This window comes from Festucalex cinctus, chromosome 2, assembly GCF_051991245.1.
Source record: "Festucalex cinctus isolate MCC-2025b chromosome 2, RoL_Fcin_1.0, whole genome shotgun sequence".
Lineage (NCBI taxonomy): Eukaryota > Metazoa > Chordata > Actinopteri > Syngnathiformes > Syngnathidae > Festucalex > Festucalex cinctus.
The window spans coordinates 26,231,835-26,255,946 of record NC_135412.1 but is presented as its reverse complement, the minus strand read 5'-3'; the positions used below and the strand labels follow the sequence as shown (position 1 = coordinate 26,255,946).

Here is a 24,112-nt window from a genome sequence, read left to right as displayed (position 1 = left end):
AGATGAAGTGCGTATCTCCACATATGGTGTTGTGCTGCTGTGTGCTGACTGTGGCCGTGAGGAAAGTCACTTTTGCTCATCCAACGTGAGCCAGCCCACACACAACCAACGGGATGACTCAACTCAAAGGCTGTTTCACTTCCTAACAGCTTTTATATCAAGCAGGTATATGACACTGCGCAAGTGTATTTAGTGATGGCGATTATTCGGGTAGTTACGGACACACCTGCTCAGCGTAAAAACATGCTACAAATCGATCTCATGGGGCCATTTTGTCAACGTGTAGTGGACACCCATGTAATTGCAAATTCACCAACTCAAATCTTTTTTTCTTGTCCATAATTTTATCATGTTCACCAAACACGTTTTTTTTTTTTTGTTTGTTTTTTTTACTTCAGTGTACTAGAAACCATTTATCTGTGAGGTGTTTGTTGTACTGTGTTTTAAAAGGTACAGCTTGCATTTGAAATGATCCTAAAGTGTTTTTGGATCATTGACAGCAGTATGATTATGCTTTCAACCAGTGGTGTCCAAACTATGGCCTGTGGGCCATTTTCTAGCGGCCCTATACATAAAAAAAAAAAAAAAAAAAAAAAACGTGACCTGGCCTGGGTGCAGGTGTTGAAATAGTGGGGTGTTGCGACACACCTGACAACTACTACAGACTTACAGACTTTTTCTATGCGGAAAAACTAATAAGTAAAATAGGAGCACCATTTCTCTTTACAATTCCTCATGAATAAAGATATTTCAGTTTCAGAGGATCCTCGGCTTTAAAAGAGCTCATCTTATGACCAATGACTCTTGCAGCTTCTGAACATAGGTGGGTAGAGTAGTGGGTTGATTTTGTTATGGCGTAGGTTTAATTTTGGGTTTAGTTTGATTTTGTCATCATGTTTCTTTAAGTTCAACCTTGATCGGTTTTGTTTTTCCTTGTCTCCCCTCGTTTTGTTTAGCCTTGTCATGTCCACCTGTGTTTCCCTGCCCTTCCTCATGTGTCAACCAATCAGCACCCTCTGCCACTTGTGTCTTGCCCAGCTGTGTCTCATTGTCAATCAGTGTGTAAGTGTATTTATGCTGCATTCGAGGATGGTCGGAAGTAGGAAATATCCGAGTTAAAACTTCCCAGTTCCAACCTCAAAGTGTTCGAGGTGAAAGGAAACAACCAAAATGGTGGATAGTGGTAAATTGTTTTTTATTTTGGTCCTCAAAACTCAATTTGACCTCCAGGAAACTTACCTTTTTGCAATTTTGCTTCATTTATTGTTTTAATCTTATTTCATAAGCATTCCATATAGTTAAGTAGTTTACCGTATAATTTCATGCAGGGAGCAGCGAACCTGTCACGTACGTTGCGTTACATGAAGTTATGGTGAATATTTATGAATGAAAAAAGCTATCTAGTTTTATACTCGAGTAAATGGTGTTTTGCCATTCAGAGTGACGTCACATTGTAGTTGGTTGGCTTGGTTTTTTTCCGACTTCGGGGAGTGGAATTTCCGAGTTCAAGGGGGCGTTCCCGGACGCACTTCCTGGTTTGAACTTGGATATTTCTCCGACCATCCTCGAATGCAGCAATAGTCTCGAGTATTCTGTTGGTCTGCGTCGGTTCATTGTTGTTGTTTTCGTCCCGCCTTGCTGCCAGTTTGTTTACCATGATACCCCTCATGTTTTGGAGTTAGTTTTGGTTGAATTAGATTACTTCTTTTTTGAGCACCTCTGCCTCCCTGCTTCGTTGGCCTCCTGTACTTGGGTCCTCCTCCACACACTTTTCATGACATACACATTCAGTTCAATTTGCAAAGTTAAATTAAGTTAGCTATATTAGAGTAGGATTTCTGATGATTAATGTATTAAATCTGAGTGTACACCTGAAAATCAGTGTTCTGTAACCCATCTAGCAGAACAATTATAAACTTGTACTTTTTAGGCTAAATCTTTTTTGTTTACATATGCTATTGCTACATTGAATAAGAATGATATGTTTTCTTACCAGGTTTTGGCATTACATGGAGGCAAGTGTTTATTTGTTCCCAAAACCTCTTTACAGTTTCTTTACAATTTGTGACACTTGGGGGCTACCGCCAATTCATGCCTCCATATAACATGTGTCGTGATCTGTTTCATTTATGGCAACAGTAAACAAAGTGATTGCAAAAGAGTCTATGTTAAAAGGTCCTTTTCAACACTTAAGACAAATACCTGCCTAAATACACCAAAAAGGGAATTTAGGTCAAACTTATACCGCGACATGTTAACTCAGGTTCGATGTGGAATTTTTATATGCCAAAATGTCCGTTTGTTTCGGCAGACACATAAGCTTATTATATGAGGCAATGGGTGTTCGGCTTCGTCCTCTCCCGCTGCTATGTTCCAAACGCCGCCTGTGGTCATGTGACTGCATTGTTACGTCTGATTGGTAGAATGTTAAGGGAAGGAGTCGTCATGTGATTATTGTTGATACGTCTGATTGGTAAAACGCAGTCATGTGGCAGAACCTCTGGTAAAGATAATGAAAAAAGAAGAAAAAGTAACGACTTTAGTGTGGCCAAATATAGCGGAGTAAGAGTAGCGATCCTTCTTCACACATTACTCAAGTAAAAGTAAAAAGTATTGTGTGGTAAAACTACTCTTAGAAGTACTTTTTTTTTTTTTTTTTTTTTTAGTTACTCAAGTACATGTAACGGAGTAAATGTAACTCGTTACGACCCACCTCTGGTTCTGAATGTGGAGATCTGCTCAGGACAGGGGCGGAGTTATTCTCGTTGGATACAGGTCTGTGGGCCACCTCAAAATCATGAATTATCAACCATCGGAAAGAGCCCCAATTCCAGAAAGTGTGGCACCTTTCCTCCAGCTTAACTACAAAGCTTGCTATAGTGCAAACATGTCTGTGTGTCCATTCACATTTTTGTGAGTGTCCATTCACGTATGCTCAATGAAAAAAAAATAATAATAATAATAATAAAATAACTATTATATTTCATTATCTCAAACTGGGTTCAACATAGCACATGTGCATCCAGCCCAAACACAATGGAAAATTCTGTCAAGTAAACATAGTAAATAATGTGAATAGAACCCCCCCTTTTCAGTCATTTGTAAGCATGACAGCTTTAGCCATTGTGACACCCAGGGTAACGTGTGTCCTTTGTCAAAGCAAGCGGTTGTGCCACAATGGCAGCTTGAGCTGGAAGGCAGAGGGGAGACTGGGCTGGGTGGTCCGGTCCAGTCTAGAGGATGTGATCTGAATTAATATCTCGCAGACTGGTAGTCAACCATCCAGGCTAGAGAGCTTGCAGCACCTCTGTCGATCATTTGATGGATATTTGAAAGATTCTGTCGTGTGTATTGTCAATGTGAACACACCAGAAGCGGTTGCTAATTGAGGCGATTTTTTTTTTTTTTTTTTTTTTTTTTTTTGTCATTGCGGTCTGGCTTCTGTCGACATGGCCATACGCCAATGAGAGCGCGTGTTAGGGTTGCACTTTGCATTTTAACCACTGGAGACCTGGAGACCACTAATCCCATCCATCCATCCATCCAACCATTTTCTTAACCGCTGGCTCCTCACAAGGGTCACAGGGGTGCTGGAGCCTATCCCAGCTGGCTTCGGGCAGTAGGAGGGGTACACCGTGAACTGGTTGCCAGCCAATCGCAGGGCACACAGAGACAAACAACCATCCACACTCACAATCACACCTAGGGACAATTCAGAGCGCCCAATCAAGCTGCCATGGCATGTCTTTGGAATGTGGAAGGAGACCCGAGTACCCGGAGAAGACCCACGCAGGCACGGGGAGAACATGCAAACTCCACTCAGGAAGGACGAAGCCCGGACTCGATCTTGCATCCTCAGTACTGGGAGCCGGACGTGCTAACCACCGTGCCGCCAACCATTAAATCCAACAAGACACTAAAATGTCAAATAAAGCCGTCATCCATTCACAAACCACGGGATTTTTTTTTCAATCACGCATTTTAAAAATGCTTCAATGCATCCAAGCAATTTCTTCCTTCATGCAACACATTTGTCTGTGGCCCATCTGATAAATGTTTACTAACATGCAGTCCTGTGCAGCATCTTCAGCTGGTTCTGCCGACTCTGCAGCCAGCGGAACCGAGGGCCTGAGGTCGTCTCTTGGCTTTTGGCTCTACAGGCCCTCCAAGTTTGCTAACGTCAAAGACTCTCAGCTCTATGATGCTCCTCTGGTGTGTGTGTGTGTGTGTGTGTGTGTGTGTGCGTGTGTGCGCGCACCAGAGTGTCTCATCTCCAGCCTCTGGCATGGTCAGGTCCAATTTCTATCACTGCACTCGTTGGATGAGCTAAACTGGAAATGGTTTGCTCCAACACTGCAATGCACCACTCGTTTGTGCCTTTTTCTACGAGTCCACTATATGCATTCCTATAACTTGTGACCCTGGGGTGATCCAACCCGTAATCCCCTGGCTCATATGGTTATAGCTCAGCCTATCATCATCATCATCATCATCATCATCAGCTTTCACAGCTGTATGTGCCCCATATCTTAGCGTGTTGCATCTCATGCCACGGCTGGGGACTAAATCCTATTGGGATTGTTCCAGGAGAGGCCACGTGTCAATGGGCCGTGTTGATGAAAATAGATTTTGCTTATGACGCAACAGCAGAACTCGGCCCTGTAGTAGCACAAAGATCAGCGTGCAAATGGAGCCAGCATATATCGTCTTTCTTATTGAAGGATGTGCCGTACTGCATTCACACAGGTTGTGATGTGAAGGTTACTTGCCGAGCTAAGCCGAGTTCAGCCAAAGAGCTCTTCAAAAAAAGGCAACCTCTGATCAAAGCACTGAACTGGAGTGATAAAAGAGTAGGACATGTTGCAATGTGACATTGTTCCACTATCACAGGTGTCAGAGTTTTACAGTCTTACATGGAATTTCTTTTCATTGCTATGCGGATGATAGATCTATGTCCCGCTTAGTAAAAAGGACGTTTTCTCATTGAGGCCTCTTTTGTCCTGTCTGGAAGAAATCAAAGCCTGGATGGCTTTAAATTTCTTGAACTTCAATGAGAAGAAAAGCGAAGTTATGGTCTTTGGTCGCAGCGGCTCTTCTCATCCTGCCGACTTGGGTCCTCTGGCACAATATCTGAAGCCAACAGCCTCAAACCTGGGTGTCAAGATGGACAGTGACTTTAAACTGGACCAGCAAATTGCCGCTGTTGTCAAATCCAGCTTTTTTCATCTTAGACAGCTGGCTAAGGTCAAAAATCTCCTATCTCAGCAGCACTTAGAAACGGTAATCCATGCCTTTGTTACATCTCGGCTGGATTATTGTAATGCACTTTACTTTGGAATCAGCCAGTCCTCCTTCAAACGTCTCCAGCTTGTCCAAAATGCTGCTGCTCATCTCCTTACTGGTGCCCAGAAGAGGGAACACATAACCCCTATCCTGGCCTCTCTTCACTGGCTGCCCGTGAAATTTAGAGTCCACTTTAAGATTCTTCTATTTGTTTTCAAATCTCTCAATGGTCTTGCCCCACCTTATCTCGCCGAGCTCTTGCACCCCTACACACCTGCCCGGTGCCTCAGGTCAGCAGACCAGACTCAATTGGAGGTACCAAGGACAAAGCGGAGGCTTAGAGGGGATCGAGCCTTTGCTGTTGCCGGTCCCTCCCTTTGGAACGACCTTCCACTAAATATTAGGCAGTCCCCCTCGTTATCCTCTTTTAAACGACGTCTTAAAACACATCTTTATTCTTTGGCTTTTGGTGCACCATCAGACTTGTTCTTGGTGTTTTGTGGTGTGTATGAATTTGATGTTTGATTTTTAAATCTACTTATTTATTTATTTATTCACTCGCCTACTTCTTATTAATTTACTGATGTAAAATTTATGCACCAAAATGTTTGCTTTGTTCTTGTTCTGTTACCTTATTCTTTACTGCACAACCGATTTATGTTTCATGTACAGCACTTTGTATACAGCAATGCCTGTTCTTAAAGCGCTTTATAAATAAAGTTGAGTTGAGTTTTCCTCTATCGCTCAGTTACTTAGACCCCAATATTAGAATTGGCAGAGGCATCTTTTGTTGAATTACATGTATAATTCTTTACAGAAAATATACACATTTCCTCCTGTAAACTTCATTAAGCATATCTCGCGACTTCAAAAGTCTTGGCCTATCAGCAATCCAGTCATATATTCAGATCAGTGTTTAAAAGACTATTGTTGATTTATTGGAGTTGTTCAATGGCTTGTGTCAGCGTTCCTGTGCACGATGAACACAAATAAAAAGGTATCGGTCACTTGCATGGTGACGTGTCCCGTTTGCGTGCGCTAACAAAGCATGAATTCAGAGTTTTTGAAAACACGAGCAAAGAGAGAGCAAGTTTGAATATGCGGCTGTTTTTTGCCAGCAGGCAAAGTGGACCCATTACGTGCTGCAGCAAAAAGGGTCAGGGCAGGAATTCCATTAGGAAGCCGCCGTTTCTATTGGCTTGCATCAGATGCTTTTAGAGGACCAGTTGATGATGCACTCGAGTGCTCGGATGCTGGCTAATGGGAATAAACGCAACACAAAACAGATGCCACATTACATTTGTTTACAGTTGAATTGAATTCTTTTTATTAGGTTGGTTTTTTTATTCAAAACATTGCATACACCACATTTCATGCTTATAAAAATACATTTTGATTCCTAACTGTTAAGATTACTGACACAAGAAATTGTGATATTAATTCTTAAGAAATGATGAATGGTGGAGAATAATGCAATTTGACCTGTTCTGCCGATTCCATTTGTGAACCTGTTGTTGTTTACTAATCTGTGGAAATTAAATCTTAGATGACTTTGACATGGCAATCAGGAAGTTGAATGTTATCAGTGATGATTGTGCATTTGTTGCTGGCTTCAGTCCAGCCAAGTTGCCACATCACCATTTTAGTGAGCAATCCAGATATGATTCGTATAATAACAATATACAAACGATTTTTTTTTAACCATCACTTTCCCACAACTTTTGTGACTGCATTTCACTGCACAGACAGTGGCGTCATCTCAGGCCAATGCTGTCGCCTCCCTCGCATGGGCGCCAATCGTTGGGATTGATTACGACTGCCAACTCGCTCACCCTGTCCTTCACACCCTTCTGCCTCCATTAGGACACGAGAGCAAATGCTAACGGCTGTCTGTGGTCGGGGTGGGGCGCTTGCTAATGGAGCAGCCCATCACCTTGCTCGAGGCCATTGGCAGGCATGCGGCGAGGGCGCATGGGTCAATAAAGTTAAAGGGCTCTCATCACTACATCGCCCTTTATTTCTAATTGTGGTCAAATCCTAGGCTGGACTATAAAGAACTTTTTGACTGACGTGGCCTGTGAATCGTAGAGAAGCTGGGCCAAGCCATCGTACACCCCCACACCTCCTGTTCTTCAATGTAGAGCTCATTTAATGCTCTATTTGTAGTTTGTCCCATGGGGCGTTTTACAGTCGGATTGGTGCATTTGCAATTTGTGTGTTGCAGGTATGAATCGGAGAATACAACGTGTCTGTTATGAGACACACTGTCAATGAGGTAAAAGCTGATCTTCATTGTCTGCTTTGGCCCTAATCCAACAACATTTGCTTTCTGCTCGCATCCCCGTCCAAGCCTAATCATGTCAGATTAAGATCGACGCAACTGTCCATCTGACATGAGGGCTGGATTTGTGCTGGATTGGAAAATCTGGATGGGCTGCCTCCCAAACCCTATAATTCCATACACATACACACGCACGCGCACACACATGGCCAGCCGGATTAAAAAGCAGGAGAGGATCTGCATGTCATGGCAGCAGAGCAGAGCAGATCCGAGCGTGTTTACTCAAGTTTTGGAGGTGTTGGGCTGATTGAGACCTAAAAGTTGTGAAAGTCTCCCAAAAGACATGTTTTCATGACAAGCAGGCATCAGATTTCGGGCTTCTTGACCCTCCCAAACGTTCCCCGAGGCCACCTTTGTGATTTAGAGCACCTCAAGCCTAGATACGTCGCTACGATGCCCTTGTGCCTCAGTGGGCATGCATGCCCTCCTTTTGTTGCAGCAAAAACAGAGGGGGTGTCGAAGGGTCTTGATAGGACGGTGGGTGATGCTCGCCCAGATTACGCATCATCATGCAACCTATTTACACCAAACCGTATGTCAAACAAATGACAACTCAACTCGCATTGCCCAGGTTGATGTCAATCGTCGAATTTCGAGACCGGTCACGTGTTCCGCTGGTCACTCACGTGACCCCTTGGCGCCGACCAATCGGGTGGCCCGTCGTCCTGGCGAGAGCAAAAGGAAGAGGGTGGGGATCCTTTTCCTTTTTTGCGATTTTTTAATCTAGCTACACCAACGGCGGTCGTTGACATCATCCTTCCTACGGAAAGGTAAAACTGTTTTTGTGTGACTATTTATTTGGCTATAGAAGGCCAACATCTGGTGCTTGCTGTTTTCATTTTATCTTTTTTTTTTTTTGCTTTCACTTATTGTATTGTATATATTTATAAATAGTGATGGTTGTTAGAATTCTTAATCGTCAAACTGCTTCAGCGGAGAAGCACATTGTCTGGCGCCATCAGCATTTATCCATCGAATTGATGAATTGACCTTTCGGATGCTCTGCCGCCCTTACGATCTCATTTCATCATCCGGAAAAGATCTCGTTCACGTTTTCTTAACTTATCCACAGTGCCAGCAGGTCCCATGCAGAGTGGAAATATTTGGGCTTTCACCAGAGAATTTCATTGCGTAGTTAATTTGATCCTGCTTAAGTCTGATGGGTTTAATTTAGTATGAATGTATCTGCAGCTGGACTGACTCACGCTGCGGCGTGCTGAAACGCACACATGGGTCACTCGAGATTGTTATTGCAATTATCGTCACATTGATATTAGCGCTGCCATGTTGGTTAAGCCTGGAATGCGGTTAAATGGGGCTGCTTCGTTGCTGTCAAAATACACTTGAAAGGACAAGAGCAGCCTTTGGAAGCACGTCCTGCGCTTGTGTGACACCTAAAAAGCAACGTGAATGTCGACGCGCTTCAAAGCGAAAAGGAGTGGCGACTTACTTGACATATTGCAAATGATGGCAAATCTAAAATGGCCGACAGCTTTTTCACAGCACAACATGGTGCGCCTGTATGGTTAAGCCTTTGACAGTGCGCCACGGATGCTGGTAACCGCCGCCACTGCCACAATTGCAGGCGAGCGCGCTCGCAGATACTTTGAACGTTACTTGCCGCGAGTTGGCTCTGCCGTGAGTGTCTTTGAGGAAGTTTTTGATCATGATCGAGGCTGAGCTATCGGGATTCTGGGTCGCTGATGTGGACTGACAGCTTTTGAAAGCACTGTCATAGTGCTGTAGCATTGGATGATGCCCCCCCACACCACCACAACTCTCCTCCTGTCGTAGCACTTGTAACAAAAGCCCACACGAGATGAGAGTTGCACATAGACCAGTGAAGAGAAATTCTGAAGGAAATGTTTTAAATGTAAAGCTGATTGTCCTCACGTGAAGATGTCAAAAAAATGCATCAACGAGGTCAGCCAGAGGGCTCCCATAACCCCCTTTGTTCACCCGTAATTGGAGCACAAACATCCGGAGTTACGTGAGGAAACACATTGAACACACTCAATGTTTGCCTGAGGCCAAATGATGAACTGTTTCATCTTTCCATGCAAACATGCATCTGTGGTAGATAAAAGCAGGAAGGTTGACTCTTTTGTTTTTTTGTTGTTGTTCAATTGTCAAGTTTCGATCAGCAACTCTTTGCATGAACACACTCTGAATGTACAAGACATTAATCGATGGTACAGTAGAGGTGTTAAAAATTTGTATTTTATTGTATTGGCTTGGTTTATTGAACATTGAAAATGCAATGCAAAATATTAAATAAAAGTGAAAAAGAGAAAATAAAAGCCAAAAAGGAAAAGAATTACCAGCAAAATCAGAATCCACATGTTCAAAGGGAGTAGAAAGATGTAAAATAACTTATCTAGTCCTACCCCCAATAACTTATATTGTGGTAATGTGGATATGTCATTATATTGAATAATATATCATTGAATCTGTGAAAAAAAAAATAGCATATGAAGGAAAAAAGAATAATGAAAATAAACACAACATGGATTTTACTTAAATGCACAGTATTAGTCCAAGTTATAAAACATTATCAATTGCTTACACAAAAAAAAAGATAAAATAAAGCCCTACATTTACAATTAATCTAAACACTGGGACAGGCTCCAGCACCCCTGCGACCCTTGTGAGGAGTAAGTGGTTAAGAAAATGGATGGATGGATGGATGGATGGATGGACAGACAATATGATAAATTTCCGAGGGCTGCATACAGAAAAATCAAAGAATGTAAAATGCCACTTTGATATTTTTTTTCTTTGTTTTGTTTTAAAGGATCAAGCACATGAAAATCAGTCAATCAAGCAATTGCATACATGACAGAGTCTTTAGAAAAACCTGAGCAGATTCATATAAAGCACATATTATAGGTTCACAACAGCATTATGAAGACAAATGTTTAATTATAAATAACATTTTTTCCAGATTAAGAAACGCTGTACACTTTATGCAATACAACAAATTTATTAGTAGCAAATACCAATTTTAGTATATGCTGTGGACTGCTTAAAATGGGACAGCGATCCACAAATGGCCCGCAGACCATCGTTTGGGCACCAGTGATATTCAGTTGGTGTCTTTGCTCGCATCATGGTGGGATGGATCCTCCCTTGATTTGTGGATTAGACATATGACGGGGGGTCTTTGGATTGGAGGGGATCATATGGCGCCACTTCTCCTCTACTTGTTGTGACTTGTTTTGCAACATCCCCGAGCTCTTAATGCAAGATTCCTTCATCACCAACGGAACTAAGAGAGGTGGTCTTGGGTATGAAATGAGCCCAGTCCTTTCCGGCCAGGGGTGCTTTTGCATCATTTACACATCAGCAGCTCCTCACCAAAAGCAGCATCTCCTCATTGTTACACGAGCAGAAATGGAAGCCAAGACATAAAGAGACAAGGCCCGCGGTTCATCTTTCTTCAACAGCAATGCGCAAGTCTTTTCTGTGCATGGCAATCAGACACAGGCGAATTGGGGAGGAAAGCGGGGGTTGCATTTTGTGCACTGTGTTGCCCAGCCGAGCGTAAAGCGTGATTAATTCAATAGCCGCCATAGAGGAGGAGGCTAGCAGCGCCGCAACACCGAGCGAGCATGACCCACTTTCCCCATCAGATGTCATGAAAAATTCCCTGCCGTCCCCCCAACGTCCTGCCTGGCGCGGGGGAGGAACATTTGCAAATACAAGTGGATACTTGTCAAATGTTTTGGACTAGAATGATCAAAGTAGAGGCAAACACTCCCGAATCAAAAGAGCATTTGCTGCAAGGTTTTCGCCCAATGGGCCAAATGATTCACGGGGCTTGACCTCATTCTCCTGTATGCTCTCAACACTATTCAAATTGGAGTTTTTTGTTTTTTTTTAGTTGACCTGAATCTACAGCTTCCAGTGTTTGAATCACAGTTGAGCAAGTGCTTTGAAGGTATGATGATTTTATGGAACCCATAAATGCATATGTGTGTGTGTGAAGAGGACACTGACCCACGGGCTCAACTACATCAAGCAACTTACAGAGTGCAGCACTTAGATGTGCTCTGCCTCCCCCCTCCCTGGTGAGGACCTGCACCACTGGATGGAGTCTTAAACCCGGATTAAGGCTTTTGATGTAATCTGGTCTCCTCTGGGAGATTGGAGAGACAGCTGGCGATAGAATCCCTGCCCTTATCTCTTGCTTCTCCTCTGGCCTGCAACCAAGCCATGCATGCATGCATGCAGCATAGCAGTTTAACAAAGATGAGACAATGAGACTGCTGCAACTATGGAACATGAATATGTAGCTCACCAGATAGCACTGGTAAAGTCTTCCAAGCTCGGATGTCATGATTAGCCATGAGGCGGTTTCTTGATCATTCAACATCAAATCCTGCGATTATTTATACAAGCAATCAACATCAGTAGCTTTTTTTCCCCTGGCAAACAGCTGGCTACTCAGTGCTTTTAATCAAGGAGCGTGTTGATTTCTTGCAATTAAAAAAAAAAAAAAAAAACGCCAGGGCAGGAGTTGATTAGGTGAGTTACTTGAGGACAGTTTGATTACAACGCAGCTAATTGGCAGGCAGATGGCACATTGACAGATGCAGCAGCAAAACGCAGCTGGGCCAGGTGAAATAAAAACTGCAAATGTGTTTTCCTCTCCGCCTCCGATTGGCGAGGTCAAGGTCAGCTGCTTCAGGAGCTTTGCTTCCATTTTCAAACCAAGCATCATTTTTAACGTGCGATGCATTACGCAGACCTCACTGAAATAAAATTGAAAAAATCCCAACACCGCAACATCAAGAGCATGTTAAAATTAGCCTTACAGTAGCTCATTTGTTGAAATGGAGGGTTTTCAGTTCCATTACAGCTGTGAAAAGTGCCCTTGAGCAACGTAGCAAACCCCCAGACTGAGTATAGCAACTCCCAATCACTTGTTTCTGACTGACTTCATCTCTATTTGTGGTCTGGGTCTCTGTATGGTGTGCAACATAAATATACAGCACATTATGAATTTAATTCCCCATGACAGGTAAAATGCACACGTTTTCATCACAAATGAGTCTGTAATGAGCCATCTTTCATCTCTGGACATTAAAACAACCATTTTTACAAACTATCAGTGGGTAAATGGTGTCATTAGATCGTGCCAGCCGTTTGACTGTTTTGTCCCATTCTGGCTGGGTGCTTGGCATTATGGTCCAGAGCTCCCTCCTGTGGTCACCCTTGTAACTGGAGCCTGACATCATTAGTTATGAGGTTGAACCTGTATCTGAATAGGTAGGGCTTGATTTAAAAAAAAATAAAAATAAAATAAGGGAAAAATTGGATGGTTCGTCACGGATAAAGCCTCTTTTCCAAATCTTACAAATGAGATAGCATGATGGAAAAATACATATACTTACCTTGTACTAAATGCCTTCTATTACACCAGTTAAAACAAGTCATTACGTTAGTTTAACATGTTCAACAAAAGACTACAGAATTTATTTATTTTTTTTCAAATTGAGCATATTGCATGCAGAAAACAGAAAATGTCCCTACTTCAGTTTCTGATTCACTGACAAAAGAGTTTCAGACTGACACGTGTGATGTCGTCCGTGTTTTCCTTGCAGGTGACCCATTGGCCTACTGCACCCTCACAGCCCCACTTGCCCTCAACTCCTCTCTGACTTGTCCACACCCCTTTCCTTTCAAATCCAACATGGAGCCCATCAAGGTCCAGTCAGAAGGTGGACTGAATGTGACCCTTACCATTCGGCTGCTGATGCATGGCAAGGTGCGATCGATGCTCGGAGCTCCAATAATCACATCTTAGAAAGCAGCCAGGGAACAAGCTAACTTTTTTTTGTACGTTTGTGTCTCTGCAGGAGGTTGGAAGCATCATAGGGAAGGTAATTGCCATCAGATCATATTTTCAATGAAATATTTTGCTTGAGCAATAACATCTGAATGGACTTTCTCATGTCCAGAAAGGGGAGACGGTGAAGAAAATGCGTGAAGACGTACGTAGAGGTTTTTATGCAGGCACCTTCTTTTAAAACCTAAATGAATGGTACCTTGATTTATGAGTTAGTAAATCAGCTCAAGAAAAAAATTGGCTCACCATACAAAGCAAAATTGATGAAAAGCAACTCCATAAACTTGTAAGTTGGGGCACTTGTAAGTCAAGGTACCACTGTAGTTTCTTGCTCTTAGATGAACATGTGCTGCTATACAGAGCGGAGCTCGCATCAACATCTCAGAAGGCAACTGCCCCGAACGGATCGTCACCATCACTGGGCCAACAGACGCCATCTTCAAGGCCTTCGCAATGATAGCCTACAAATTTGAGGAGGTAACAGCTCCAACTGTGCTTTCACAAAAGCAACATTTACTGTACTCTCAGAAATTTCCCTCCTTGGTGCAGTTCAGATAGGTGGGAACAAAATGGTGTAAAATTGACTGAATATCTTTTTAAACCCAGCAGTATTTCATGTATAAAAAGAAATGTCTCCAAGCACCATAATAAACACATGTTGAAATGGAAGGTTTTTGTGGCATAGACCCTTCTAGCTGACATCACTGCTTAGCTCCTATTCCGCCTCCCGGAGTACAAGCCCCCCATAACGAATGTAGAGAGCTTGATTTTCAGCGAGCGTTTTTGTTTAAAAGGTGGGAAATCTGTCAAGTGTCACAAAAACGTCCCGAGTTGGACACTACATGACTGCGACTCATTGAAACCAGTTGTTTGGACCCGCTAGCTACTAGGGGTGTTAAAAAAAAAAATCGATTCGGCGATATATCGCGATACTACATCGCGCGATTCTCGAATCGATTCAATAATCGGCAGAATCGATTTTTTTTTTTTTTTTTTTTTTTTTTTTTTTTTTTTTTTTTTTTTTTTTTAGGATTCACACCTTGAGCATGGAAGAATGTTATATGAACGGCACATTAAGCCTTAATATTTTTATTTTAATGCTGTTCAAATGTGAAACAGATTGCAAACTGTTTGTGTACAGTGGCTCACGGTTATAAGCCTCAAGTTTTAGATAAATATATTCATACAAATCTTACAGTGTACATGTACAAATTTACTGATAGTATTTTCTAAATTTGAATGGAAAAAAATCGCAACAATCGACTTATAAATTCGTATCGGGATTAATCGGTATCGAATCGTGGCCATTCGTATCGGGATTAATCGGTATCGAATCGAATCGTGACCTGTGAATCGTGATACGAATCGAATCGTCAGGTATAGGCAATTCACACCCCTACTAGCTACAAAAAAATAGAATTGGTTGGAGGACAAAGTGCAAGTGGAAGCTTGAGGTATGTTGTTTTAGGTTGAAACAACACATCGATCACTACTTTCATGATGTAAATTGTCAATGATGAAATTGTTTTGCTGTATATGGAAGTCTTCAAGCTATATTCGCTTGCTAGCTGCTAACACAGACCGCACGTTTACAACACATTCCTCAGCAGAGATCAAGCCTGAGTTCGTGTTGTGATAATCTTGTTAAATCGTTAACTTGTTGTTTCACTATAGATAATATGGCACATTCATAACGTCTGCCTGGAATTTACAATCAGAGGTTAATGTGGTGACCCACTGTATATGAATAAGAGAAAAACTACCTGATATAAAATCATCTGAGCATATTCTCGTACTTTTTGTGGGTGCAAAGCAGTTGCGTTGCAGTTTCGCACTAGCCATGCATGCACCGTGCTCGTCTTTCACTCCTCACTGTCTTCCACCGTCCTTTCAAGCCGGTGCAAAACAAGATGGCAATATGCAAAGTAGCCTTCTGAGTCCCAAGCTCCGCCTGGTTCCTGCGTCTGAGTCAAACCGGTAACTTTAAGGTAAAAATTACTTACAATTTTGCCAGATTTGACAAGTCATGTCCTTCCACAAGCACATATCCTTGGCATGTTTTGAAAAGTTAACCATAACAACGTGAAACTATTCAGTTTCCTAAACTTTTCCTATTTAGCGAAACTAAATGACATCCACCATTCATTTGAGGTACACACGTAAGCGTCACATTTGTACACAGAGAAAACACAACATAAATCACTTGATTTGTTCAGAACATATAAGGTCCGTAGCATGCCAAGAATTATGTTACTTATATGCGTGTATAAATTGTACAATGTACATGAGGGTAATTCCGATTGTCACCGCTGGGGATCACTCTTTCGACTGTTCCATTCATTGGTGTTCTGGTTGATTTATTTCAAAAGAACTTTCAATCCAGTCGTGGCATCTGGTTAAATCCACACAAAGGAAAAAGGGAATACCCAAACATTCCAACAGGAGGGGGAAGAGAAAAAAAAGATGGCAGAGGGTGATGAACCGTTACATGCGTCTTAATCTTGCACATATTGTAGCTCGTGTTTCCTCTTAACTTTAACAGTAACAGGGTAATCAAACAACCTCCACATGACAAATAGGAACTAAAGATGCAGCGGTAATATAATAGAAGGTATGATATGGCACATCTCAAATTTAAAGGATAGAAAGGAAGCGTAAATCAAAACCAAATGTTAACAACTGACATCTTTTACGTTTGGAATCCATTCTCTTTGTTTAAATGAGTTGCAAATCCAGCTCTGAACTGGCATTCATTGACAAAACAGTCCTTCGAGAAATGCTGTCAGTACATGTCCTTCAAAAATAGAATGAATCCGTAAAAAAGAAAAAGAAAAAGAAAAGGCGCATCTTCTCGAATTTCTGTGGGTGTGACAAGCCTTTATCCTGAGGGGGTGGAGTCCAGTGCACTTTGTGACTGAGTGAGGTCACTCAGTCACGGAAGTTCAATCTGCCCATTTGAAGCGCATATTTTAGAAAGGACGAGAAAGCTAACGAAGCCGAGGATGGACTGTTTTCATACCAGGTTGGATTCTTGACAGGCCAGGATGCATATTACTGATAGAAAGACTCACTCAAGTGCATTCTCTTCCTATATGGGATATTTCATTACTGAAAGACAACCCAACCAAAGGAATAACAACACAAAGTAGATGATGACAGTTTTTCCGTCTGTCCCTTTGGAATGGCTACTACTGAGTAAATATTTAATTTTTACAAACCATCTGGCACTGCAAGACATACGTATAAGTCATGGTTTCTCTTCATGTCAGCGGTAGTCAGCAAAAGCATCCTGGTGCTTGTTTACAAACATTCTGAAATGGTCTGTAACCTTCCAACCATGTCATTCCAGGATATCATCAACTCTATGAGCAACAGTCCTGCCACCAGCAAACCCCCTGTGACCCTCAGGCTTGTGGTTCCAGCCAGCCAGTGTGGCTCACTCATTGGCAAAGGGGGCTCCAAAATCAAAGAGATGAGAGAGGTATCTTGAAGATAAGCCCAAGTCCCAGTCAGCAAACGCAAACACGTCCGTTCTCTTCCTTCCTCCCTGCAGTCCACTGGCGCTCAGGTCCAGGTGGCGGGCGACATGCTTCCCAACTCAACAGAGAGGGCGGTGACCATTTCCGGGGCGCCGGAGGCCATCATACAGTGTGTCAAACAGATATGTGTGGTGATGCTGGAGGTACGGTCGCTGCGAGTATTCTGCACTGTGACTGTATGGAGCTACAACCATTTGGATTGCCACATATTAGTCACATTTCTACTACGGGGCCAGAGCACAATGTTGATTGCTAATTAATGATCATGGCATATGAATAATGTTGAATGAACTGTCTGCACTAGCAGTTGTCCAGCGCGCCATCATGATGGCACCCAACATGGATGCCAGGACACTTGCGGCTGTAAGTCTCTCGAGTGTTCAGGGGGTTGTTTTTAGCGTGTAGCGTCATCATTATCCAGTTGAAAGTGATGTTCCAGGTGAATCGCAAATGATGTCAGCATGTGCACAGTGAAGAGCACTTTTGTGTCACAGGTCTTCCCCCAGGCAGGCACTGTCCCTCTCGGTCTCACTTGATGCTCTTTTTTTCTTCTTCTCTAACCCTCTCTCCACTTCTCACTCCTTCCCCCACCCTCGCTCTCCTCAGTCCCCACCGAAAGGTGCCACAATCCCCTACCGCCCCAAGCCTGCCTCCACCCCTGTCATTTTTTCAGGTGGCCAGGTAAGAGCAGACCCACTGGGGGCGTCCACAGCCAACCTCAGCCTCTTACTGCAGCACCAGCCACTGCCTGTTAGTGTCGCACCAGGTTTTATTCAACCAACCCCGCTTCCCTCCACGTCCACACAATCCCCACCCACCCTCACTCCCCCACCTGCCCCCTCCACGAGCATGAAACTATCACCGCTGTCCGATGTGCCCTCACTGCTATCCATCAGCTTGGACCTGGGATAAAAAGGCATCACTGGAGTCATTAAGGCTTTGTCTGCGGTCTATTATTCCGGGTTGGAATAAAACTCCATTAACTTCGCAGGGAGATGGGCCAGCGCACAAAATGATTTATGAGCGCCAAAAACAGAACAGAAAAATGTTCATGCTGTCCTAAAACAGAATCGGCAAAACAAAATGGCAAATGTCAACATGTCTCGACTTCAATACAATAATTCCAGTGCATTATGGGACCTTCATTGGTTTAATGGGGCACCGCACAATATATGTCACCTGCACACTTATTCATGAGGCTAGTGAGGGGGTCAAACACGGTGGGACAGTCATGCTAGAACGGATATAAACAGTCTACTAGCGAGATGTCTACTGCGCTAAATCTACTAATTGTGTCAGAGAATGATATCCCTGGTGCCAAGTTCACTGGTATAGACATCAAAGAACATACAATGTTCAATTGAAGAGATGGCTTGAGTGTAGAGGGCTGAAAAAATTGGAGAAAAGAGACGACCTGATCCAGAGGTTAAGTTGTTTTGTTTTTTTTCCTCTCTCTATCGTTCTACTGACATTCTCAAGTTTCAACAAGCTATCCTTTAGCTGTTTGTCATAAGACTGTAACATTCTAAGAAAAATCACCAAAAAACAAAGACAACAAAATACCAGTCTATGTTGTTTTGGGATGTTTCCGCTTACATGTTGCTTGGCAAATGAACTTCTGGATAACAAACTTAATTACTGATGAGTTTGCTGACAGTTTTTCAAATTTTTCATCTCCAGTTGTCTTCATCCGCTCTCGCTGTCCTGGGGGTGTGCCACTCCACTACCTGTATTTTGCGTTTCTCATTGATCACAGTAGTACTGGCCTGGTGTCGACCGGTCTTCTTAAAACATCCCGAGTCCGCCCTGTCTGAGACCAATTCAAAACCAAGTAAAATGCCTTCAATTCCGAGATGAACCCTTAAAAAGTAGTCTCGAGACAGGTCTTGAGAGACCAAGACAAATCTCGAGAGCTACAATCCTAGTCCGCACATGAACCATTGATGGACTGAGCTCAGTTCAGTGTCATTGCAACAGTGAAACAACACATAAAAGGGCAATACAGAGAGGCAAACTGCCGGCTAAACCAAACAAAATCCATATTGTGTTTCTTATTAACCATATATTGCAGGCCACATTAGCTTTTTTTAATTTATTGGTTTAACACTGGGTTGTCTGCAAAACTACCAACTAATGATGCAGACCAGATGTAATTGATTTGATCACTCCAGCTGCTGTCTTTAATGCTGAAATGAAATTTAGCCGAACCACTCCGCCAAGCCATTCGCAGACCAATCACATAACTCCTCCCTCTCTTACTCCCTCCCTCCACCACCTCCCCTCCCTCGTTACAGTCAACCCATATTGATATAATTCAACTGGATTTGAGTGATGATAAGCCAACATGACAACATTTAACAGTATATTGCATGCTTTTCTGGTGAAAAAATGAAAATTCCCATCCAGTACCTAGTACATTGAAGACGGATGTTTTATGGGTGTTGCACCAACTTTTAACAATACAGTATTAAAAAAACAAGGTCTCCGTTTGATGTTTGCAGGCTTACACCATCCAAGGACAGTATGCCATCCCACATCCAGATGTGAGTGCTCGCCAAACCAGGCGCTCCACATTGCATATAAAGCTCTCTCGGAATCACATCAGCACCTCCCCTTCTTCCTTTATTAATATTCAATGCTAATATTAATCTTGGTCTTATATCTGCCATGTAATTCCTACTCTATCTTTTGACTGTGAAGACTCTTGACTTCCTTCTGTCTGTTCTCTGTTAAACCTCAGGGGGCTTGGCCTGCCTGCAGCTCACAATGCCAACTAATCGCATCATTAGCTTCTGCTTTCGGACACACTATGCATGCATCGACTTTGTCGTCCAAGTTCAACATGAACATTGGCACTGCGTAACATGTTGACTGCATCTTGACACCAAGATGCTCATCTCTACCTGCAACAGAATGACCACAGCCATTGAGAACCGGTTTATTAATGCAAAATCAATGAAAGTAGGACGCCACCAAAGCTAAACAACATCCAGGGAGGAGTCGCTTGTCTATAAAATTTACAAACATCCTATCTCGACTTGCCCCGACATGAAAAATGAGATGCTAGCATCTAGTGCAGGGGTGTCAAACATAAGGCCCGGGGGCCGGATCAGGCCCGCAATGGGGTTTTATCCGGCCCGCGAGATAGTTTTGTAAAGTTAAAAAAAACAAAAAAAGTAATGTCGGCCCAATTAATCAGCCGGCCACAATCAAAGCTTATAAATTCAGAATTACACAAGTAAGTCTCAGTTGAGCAATGCAACTTGTACATGGAATTGCTCTGAATGTCGTTATTTTAAACACAATTTAAAGTTAGTTTGTTTAAAAAATAAAAAAACATGAATCAAACACAAACATGCTGAATAAGACACACATTCAACTACATGTATGATAAGGATTAACGTCCTTATAACTTCATTAACGGCACCCGGCACACAATGCATTCAGTGAACAATATACAAGTTTATGCAAAATCGGGAGATATAACACGCCTGGAAGTTGGAACTCATACGGGCAAAGTGTTGCCGCGTCCATTTGCATTCTTGTTATTTTTTTGGGACAATATTTGTACAGATGCGCCCCGCAATTTAGGGCTGGCCCACAAATAGCGAAAATCTGCATGTCATTGACGGCAATGTTTTAAAAATTATGTACAATTTTACCGATCCGGCCCACTTGCGAATATATTTTCCTCCATGTGGCCCCTGAGCTAATATGAGTTTGACACCCCTGATCTAGTGCATGTCTACTAAAAGAGATCCCTGACTGTGCATAGGAAAGTCGTAGCGCCATCTGCTGGATCAGGTTGGTTGCTGCATGATGCAACTTTGACAAATGAAAGTTCATTCATGTATCTCCACCATGATTTGGATCCTTGCCAGAACGTAATGTGTTCTTGCTCAGCACCACTCCACAAAGAAAAGGAGCTTGTATATTTTATCCATAATCCAGATTCCTCACCCTCATGCTTTCACGCAGGGGTTAAAACATTTTAAAAATAAAATATAGAATTGGAGATGCTTGAATCTCCACAACAACAAACTCAGGCCAAGCCCTTTATGATTGTCTTTACCTTCACGTTTTTGTTTCCTCAGATCCTATCTTGACTCGTAACCTTTCAGACAGACCTCTGTGTGGGTGTGCGTGCGTATGTGTGTGTGCGCAAACGTGTTTTTAACGATGACCTCATAGCTTTGCTGTCCTCCTCCTCCCCCCCTCAGCAGTTGAGCAAGCTCCACCAGTTGGCTATGCAGCAAACCCCCTTTACCCCCCTCGGACAGACCACCCCTGCCTTTCCCGGTACGTACCCACCTACACGACAACCCTCTTGACCGAAACTCCTTCTTCTCGCTTGTACCTGTAGAAGTCAACACATTCTCTTTCTCTGACACTTTTTCATCTCTTCTTCTTCTTCTTCTTTTTCTTCTGCTTCTTCTTTTCTCCTCCACCTCCTTCTTCTTGTTGTCTTCCTCCTTTTGCTCTGCCTCGGACATGGCCTGCTGGTGGTCTGCTCTTGTTGATGTTGAGGTTTTTTTTGTTTGTTTTTTTGTTTTGTTTTGTTTTTACCCCCATAGCATCCTTTCTTTAAATGATGCAAGTGTCTTAATGACTTTCCGCTGTTCTGATGAGTGCCCGGGGGCCCAGTAAATGAGGAATGAGTTCCACGCAATATGTCCAATTGTATTTTATGTACTCTCCCTCTCCTCCTCTTCCCCCTCCCGGTGTGGTCAGCAGCAGGTCTGGATGCCAGTAACCAGGCCAGTACTCATGAACTCACCATTCCAAATGATGTGAGTATCAAATAAATCAAGTTGAGTTTACAATTTGTGATGTCAATTCATGAACATGGGCTATATTGTGGTCTATTACAACCCTGGCAAAGAAAGAAAGAAAAACCAACAAGTCCATGCCATGGCTGTTCTAAGTCCCGCCCCTGTTCTTTTCCCAGCTAATAGGCTGCATAATTGGACGCCAGGGAACCAAAATCAACGAGATCCGTCAGATGTCTGGGGCACAGATCAAAATTGCTAATGCCATGGAAGGGTCATCGGAGCGCCAGATCACCATCACAGGGACCCCCGCCAACATAAGCCTGGCCCAGTACCTCATCAATGCAAGGTAAACACGCTTGTCGTGTGCTACACTCAAGCTTCCTCCAAATGAAGTAGAAGAGGGGTTAATAGATAATGGAGCCCAACAGACGGTGTGTGATCTGCGATTTGTGTAAGATTTGTCTTCTTTCTGCTCCTTTCTATTCAACATAGAATATTGTTTTATATTGTGTTTTTTCTTTTACAAATAAATGAAATAATAAAATTGTTTTTTTTTGATGGTCTAAACGTGCGAAAACGTGAAATTTTCAACACACATCAATCAGGCTTGGCAGGAAAGGTTGATTGTAGGGAGCCCCTAAGGTGACATGGTAGCAAAAAAAAAAACTTTGCGTTCACTCGCAAACGCAATCTTTTTGTTCGAACGCAAAATTGTTTTGCGAGGGAACGCAAAGTTTTTTTTTCCGCCTACCATGTCACCTTAGCTGCGCCGTAAACACTTCCGGGTCATCTTCCATGTGAACAAAAGCGACTAGGATGGAGCATGTATTTTTCCACTGCTTTGTTTACACGTCGCTTTTGTTCACATGGAAGATGACCCGGAAGTGTTTATGGCGCAGCTAAGGTGACATGGTAGGTGAAAAAAACAACTTTGCGTTCCCTCACAAAACAACTTTGCATTCGAACGCAAAGATTGCGAGGGAACGCAAAGTTGTTTTGCGAGGGAACGCAATCTTTGCCATGTTACAAACAAGCTGATTTCCCCACAGTTCTAAACATATTTGTGAATAATGATGAAACTTATATTATATTCTTATATTCTAGTGCTAATTGCTGCAAAATGGAAACAGATAGAAATGTACTTTTATCTTGATGAAAGAAGAGACTCTAATCTTTCTTTTGGTAGGTTCCATGTTTTTCTAGCAATAGAACACAATATTCTGTAGGCCTTGCAAAATCAGTCAAAATCCAGTAAAACAGTCCGGAGCGGAGGGAGTTGCTTCAGTCAAAATGGCTGACAGTGAATGAGTTAATGACTAAACAGTACCAATTTAGGTCCAAACAGCAGTTGACATTCATTCCCAATGTTCTGTTCATCAACAAAGAAGACTTGATTTCACCACTCTTCTTTGGAATGTAGGTGAATAAAAGAAGCCAATTTGGGCAATAGCGGACACCTCTGTACTTGGTTTCAATCTGTAAGGGGTCAGAGGGCATTGCTAGAAATAGATCCCGCTACCTGTTGGCGTGGCAGTTTTCATCACACTTGAAAATGTTGGTTGCTGTATATGACTATTTCATATTATGTAAAGAGCCGGGTGGGCCATATCAATCAAATGTAGCCAACTCGGTCACTTTGATGGTGCAGATTCCGAGACGTGGCAGCCATGTGGAACGACCCATCCTCCATGACCACATCCTGAGCTCCCTGACTGGCTCTTCCATCTGGCCCTTTCCAACGACTGACGACGCCCTCCGGACTCTGGCTCTGGCTCTCCGAAAACCCTGAGCACCGGCCGCCCTGGTCCGCCACACACCAGCGAGGGCCGTGAGCTCTCTTTGATTTCAGAGAGCCAATTAAAAAAAAAAAAAAAAAAAAAAATGAAAGAAAACTCTCTGTTGATTACGTTTCTTTTTTTTTGTTGTTTTAGAAAACTGTTGAAGCATGTTGAATGTTTATTAGCAACAAACTTGTGTTACTTTTTTGCTTTCTGTTGATCTATTTTTCTCTGTCTGTGCTGCGTCATAGAACATTTAAGAAGTAAAAGATTGAACATTTTGTAGAAGTAGTTGTTTGCATTTATTACAGCTCAGTGATGCTATCGGCAGAGTGTGGTGGGATGTAGCCAAATTTTATAATTTATCTTAGAAAAACGGAGCCTTTAGAAAATAATATTGGACTATTCCACTTCTGTCCTAATTTGCATATTTGTCAAATGACATCATGACCTTTTTAGCCAATGGTATCACTCCTGGAGCCTCCCTTTTTGTCTTTATCTCCTATATTTATGTATATTATTGCTTATATTGCATGTGTTGAGTGTTG

At 42.6% G+C, this 24,112-nt stretch overlaps 1 protein-coding gene across 7 annotated transcripts; it reads left to right on the top strand.

Moving 5' to 3' along the window:
- The first annotated feature begins 8,186 nt into the window (after window positions 1–8,186).
- On the top strand, window positions 8,187–23,678 carry LOC144014312 (poly(rC)-binding protein 3-like). 7 transcript variants are annotated; one of them, XM_077514050.1, is made up of 14 exons: window positions 8,187–8,394; window positions 11,508–11,564; window positions 13,231–13,394; window positions 13,486–13,509; window positions 13,588–13,620; window positions 13,836–13,952; window positions 16,825–16,956; window positions 17,029–17,157; window positions 17,621–17,764; window positions 19,516–19,557; window positions 21,235–21,313; window positions 21,746–21,804; window positions 21,963–22,132; window positions 23,435–23,678. In XM_077514050.1, the coding sequence occupies exons 3-14, from the start codon at window positions 13,320–13,322 to the stop codon at window positions 23,487–23,489; spliced, it is 1,059 nt and encodes a 352-aa protein (XP_077370176.1). In that variant the 5' UTR covers window positions 8,187–8,394; window positions 11,508–11,564; window positions 13,231–13,319; the 3' UTR covers window positions 23,490–23,678. The 7 variants fall into 7 exon arrangements, with proteins under 7 accessions (XP_077370176.1, XP_077370181.1, XP_077370180.1 ...); XM_077514053.1 differs by lacking the exon at window positions 11,508–11,564 and having other exon boundaries at window positions 8,189–8,394; window positions 21,238–21,313; window positions 21,749–21,804; XM_077514052.1 differs by lacking the exon at window positions 11,508–11,564 and having other exon boundaries at window positions 8,189–8,394; window positions 21,238–21,313.
- The last annotated feature ends 434 nt before the right edge of the window (window positions 23,679–24,112 follow it).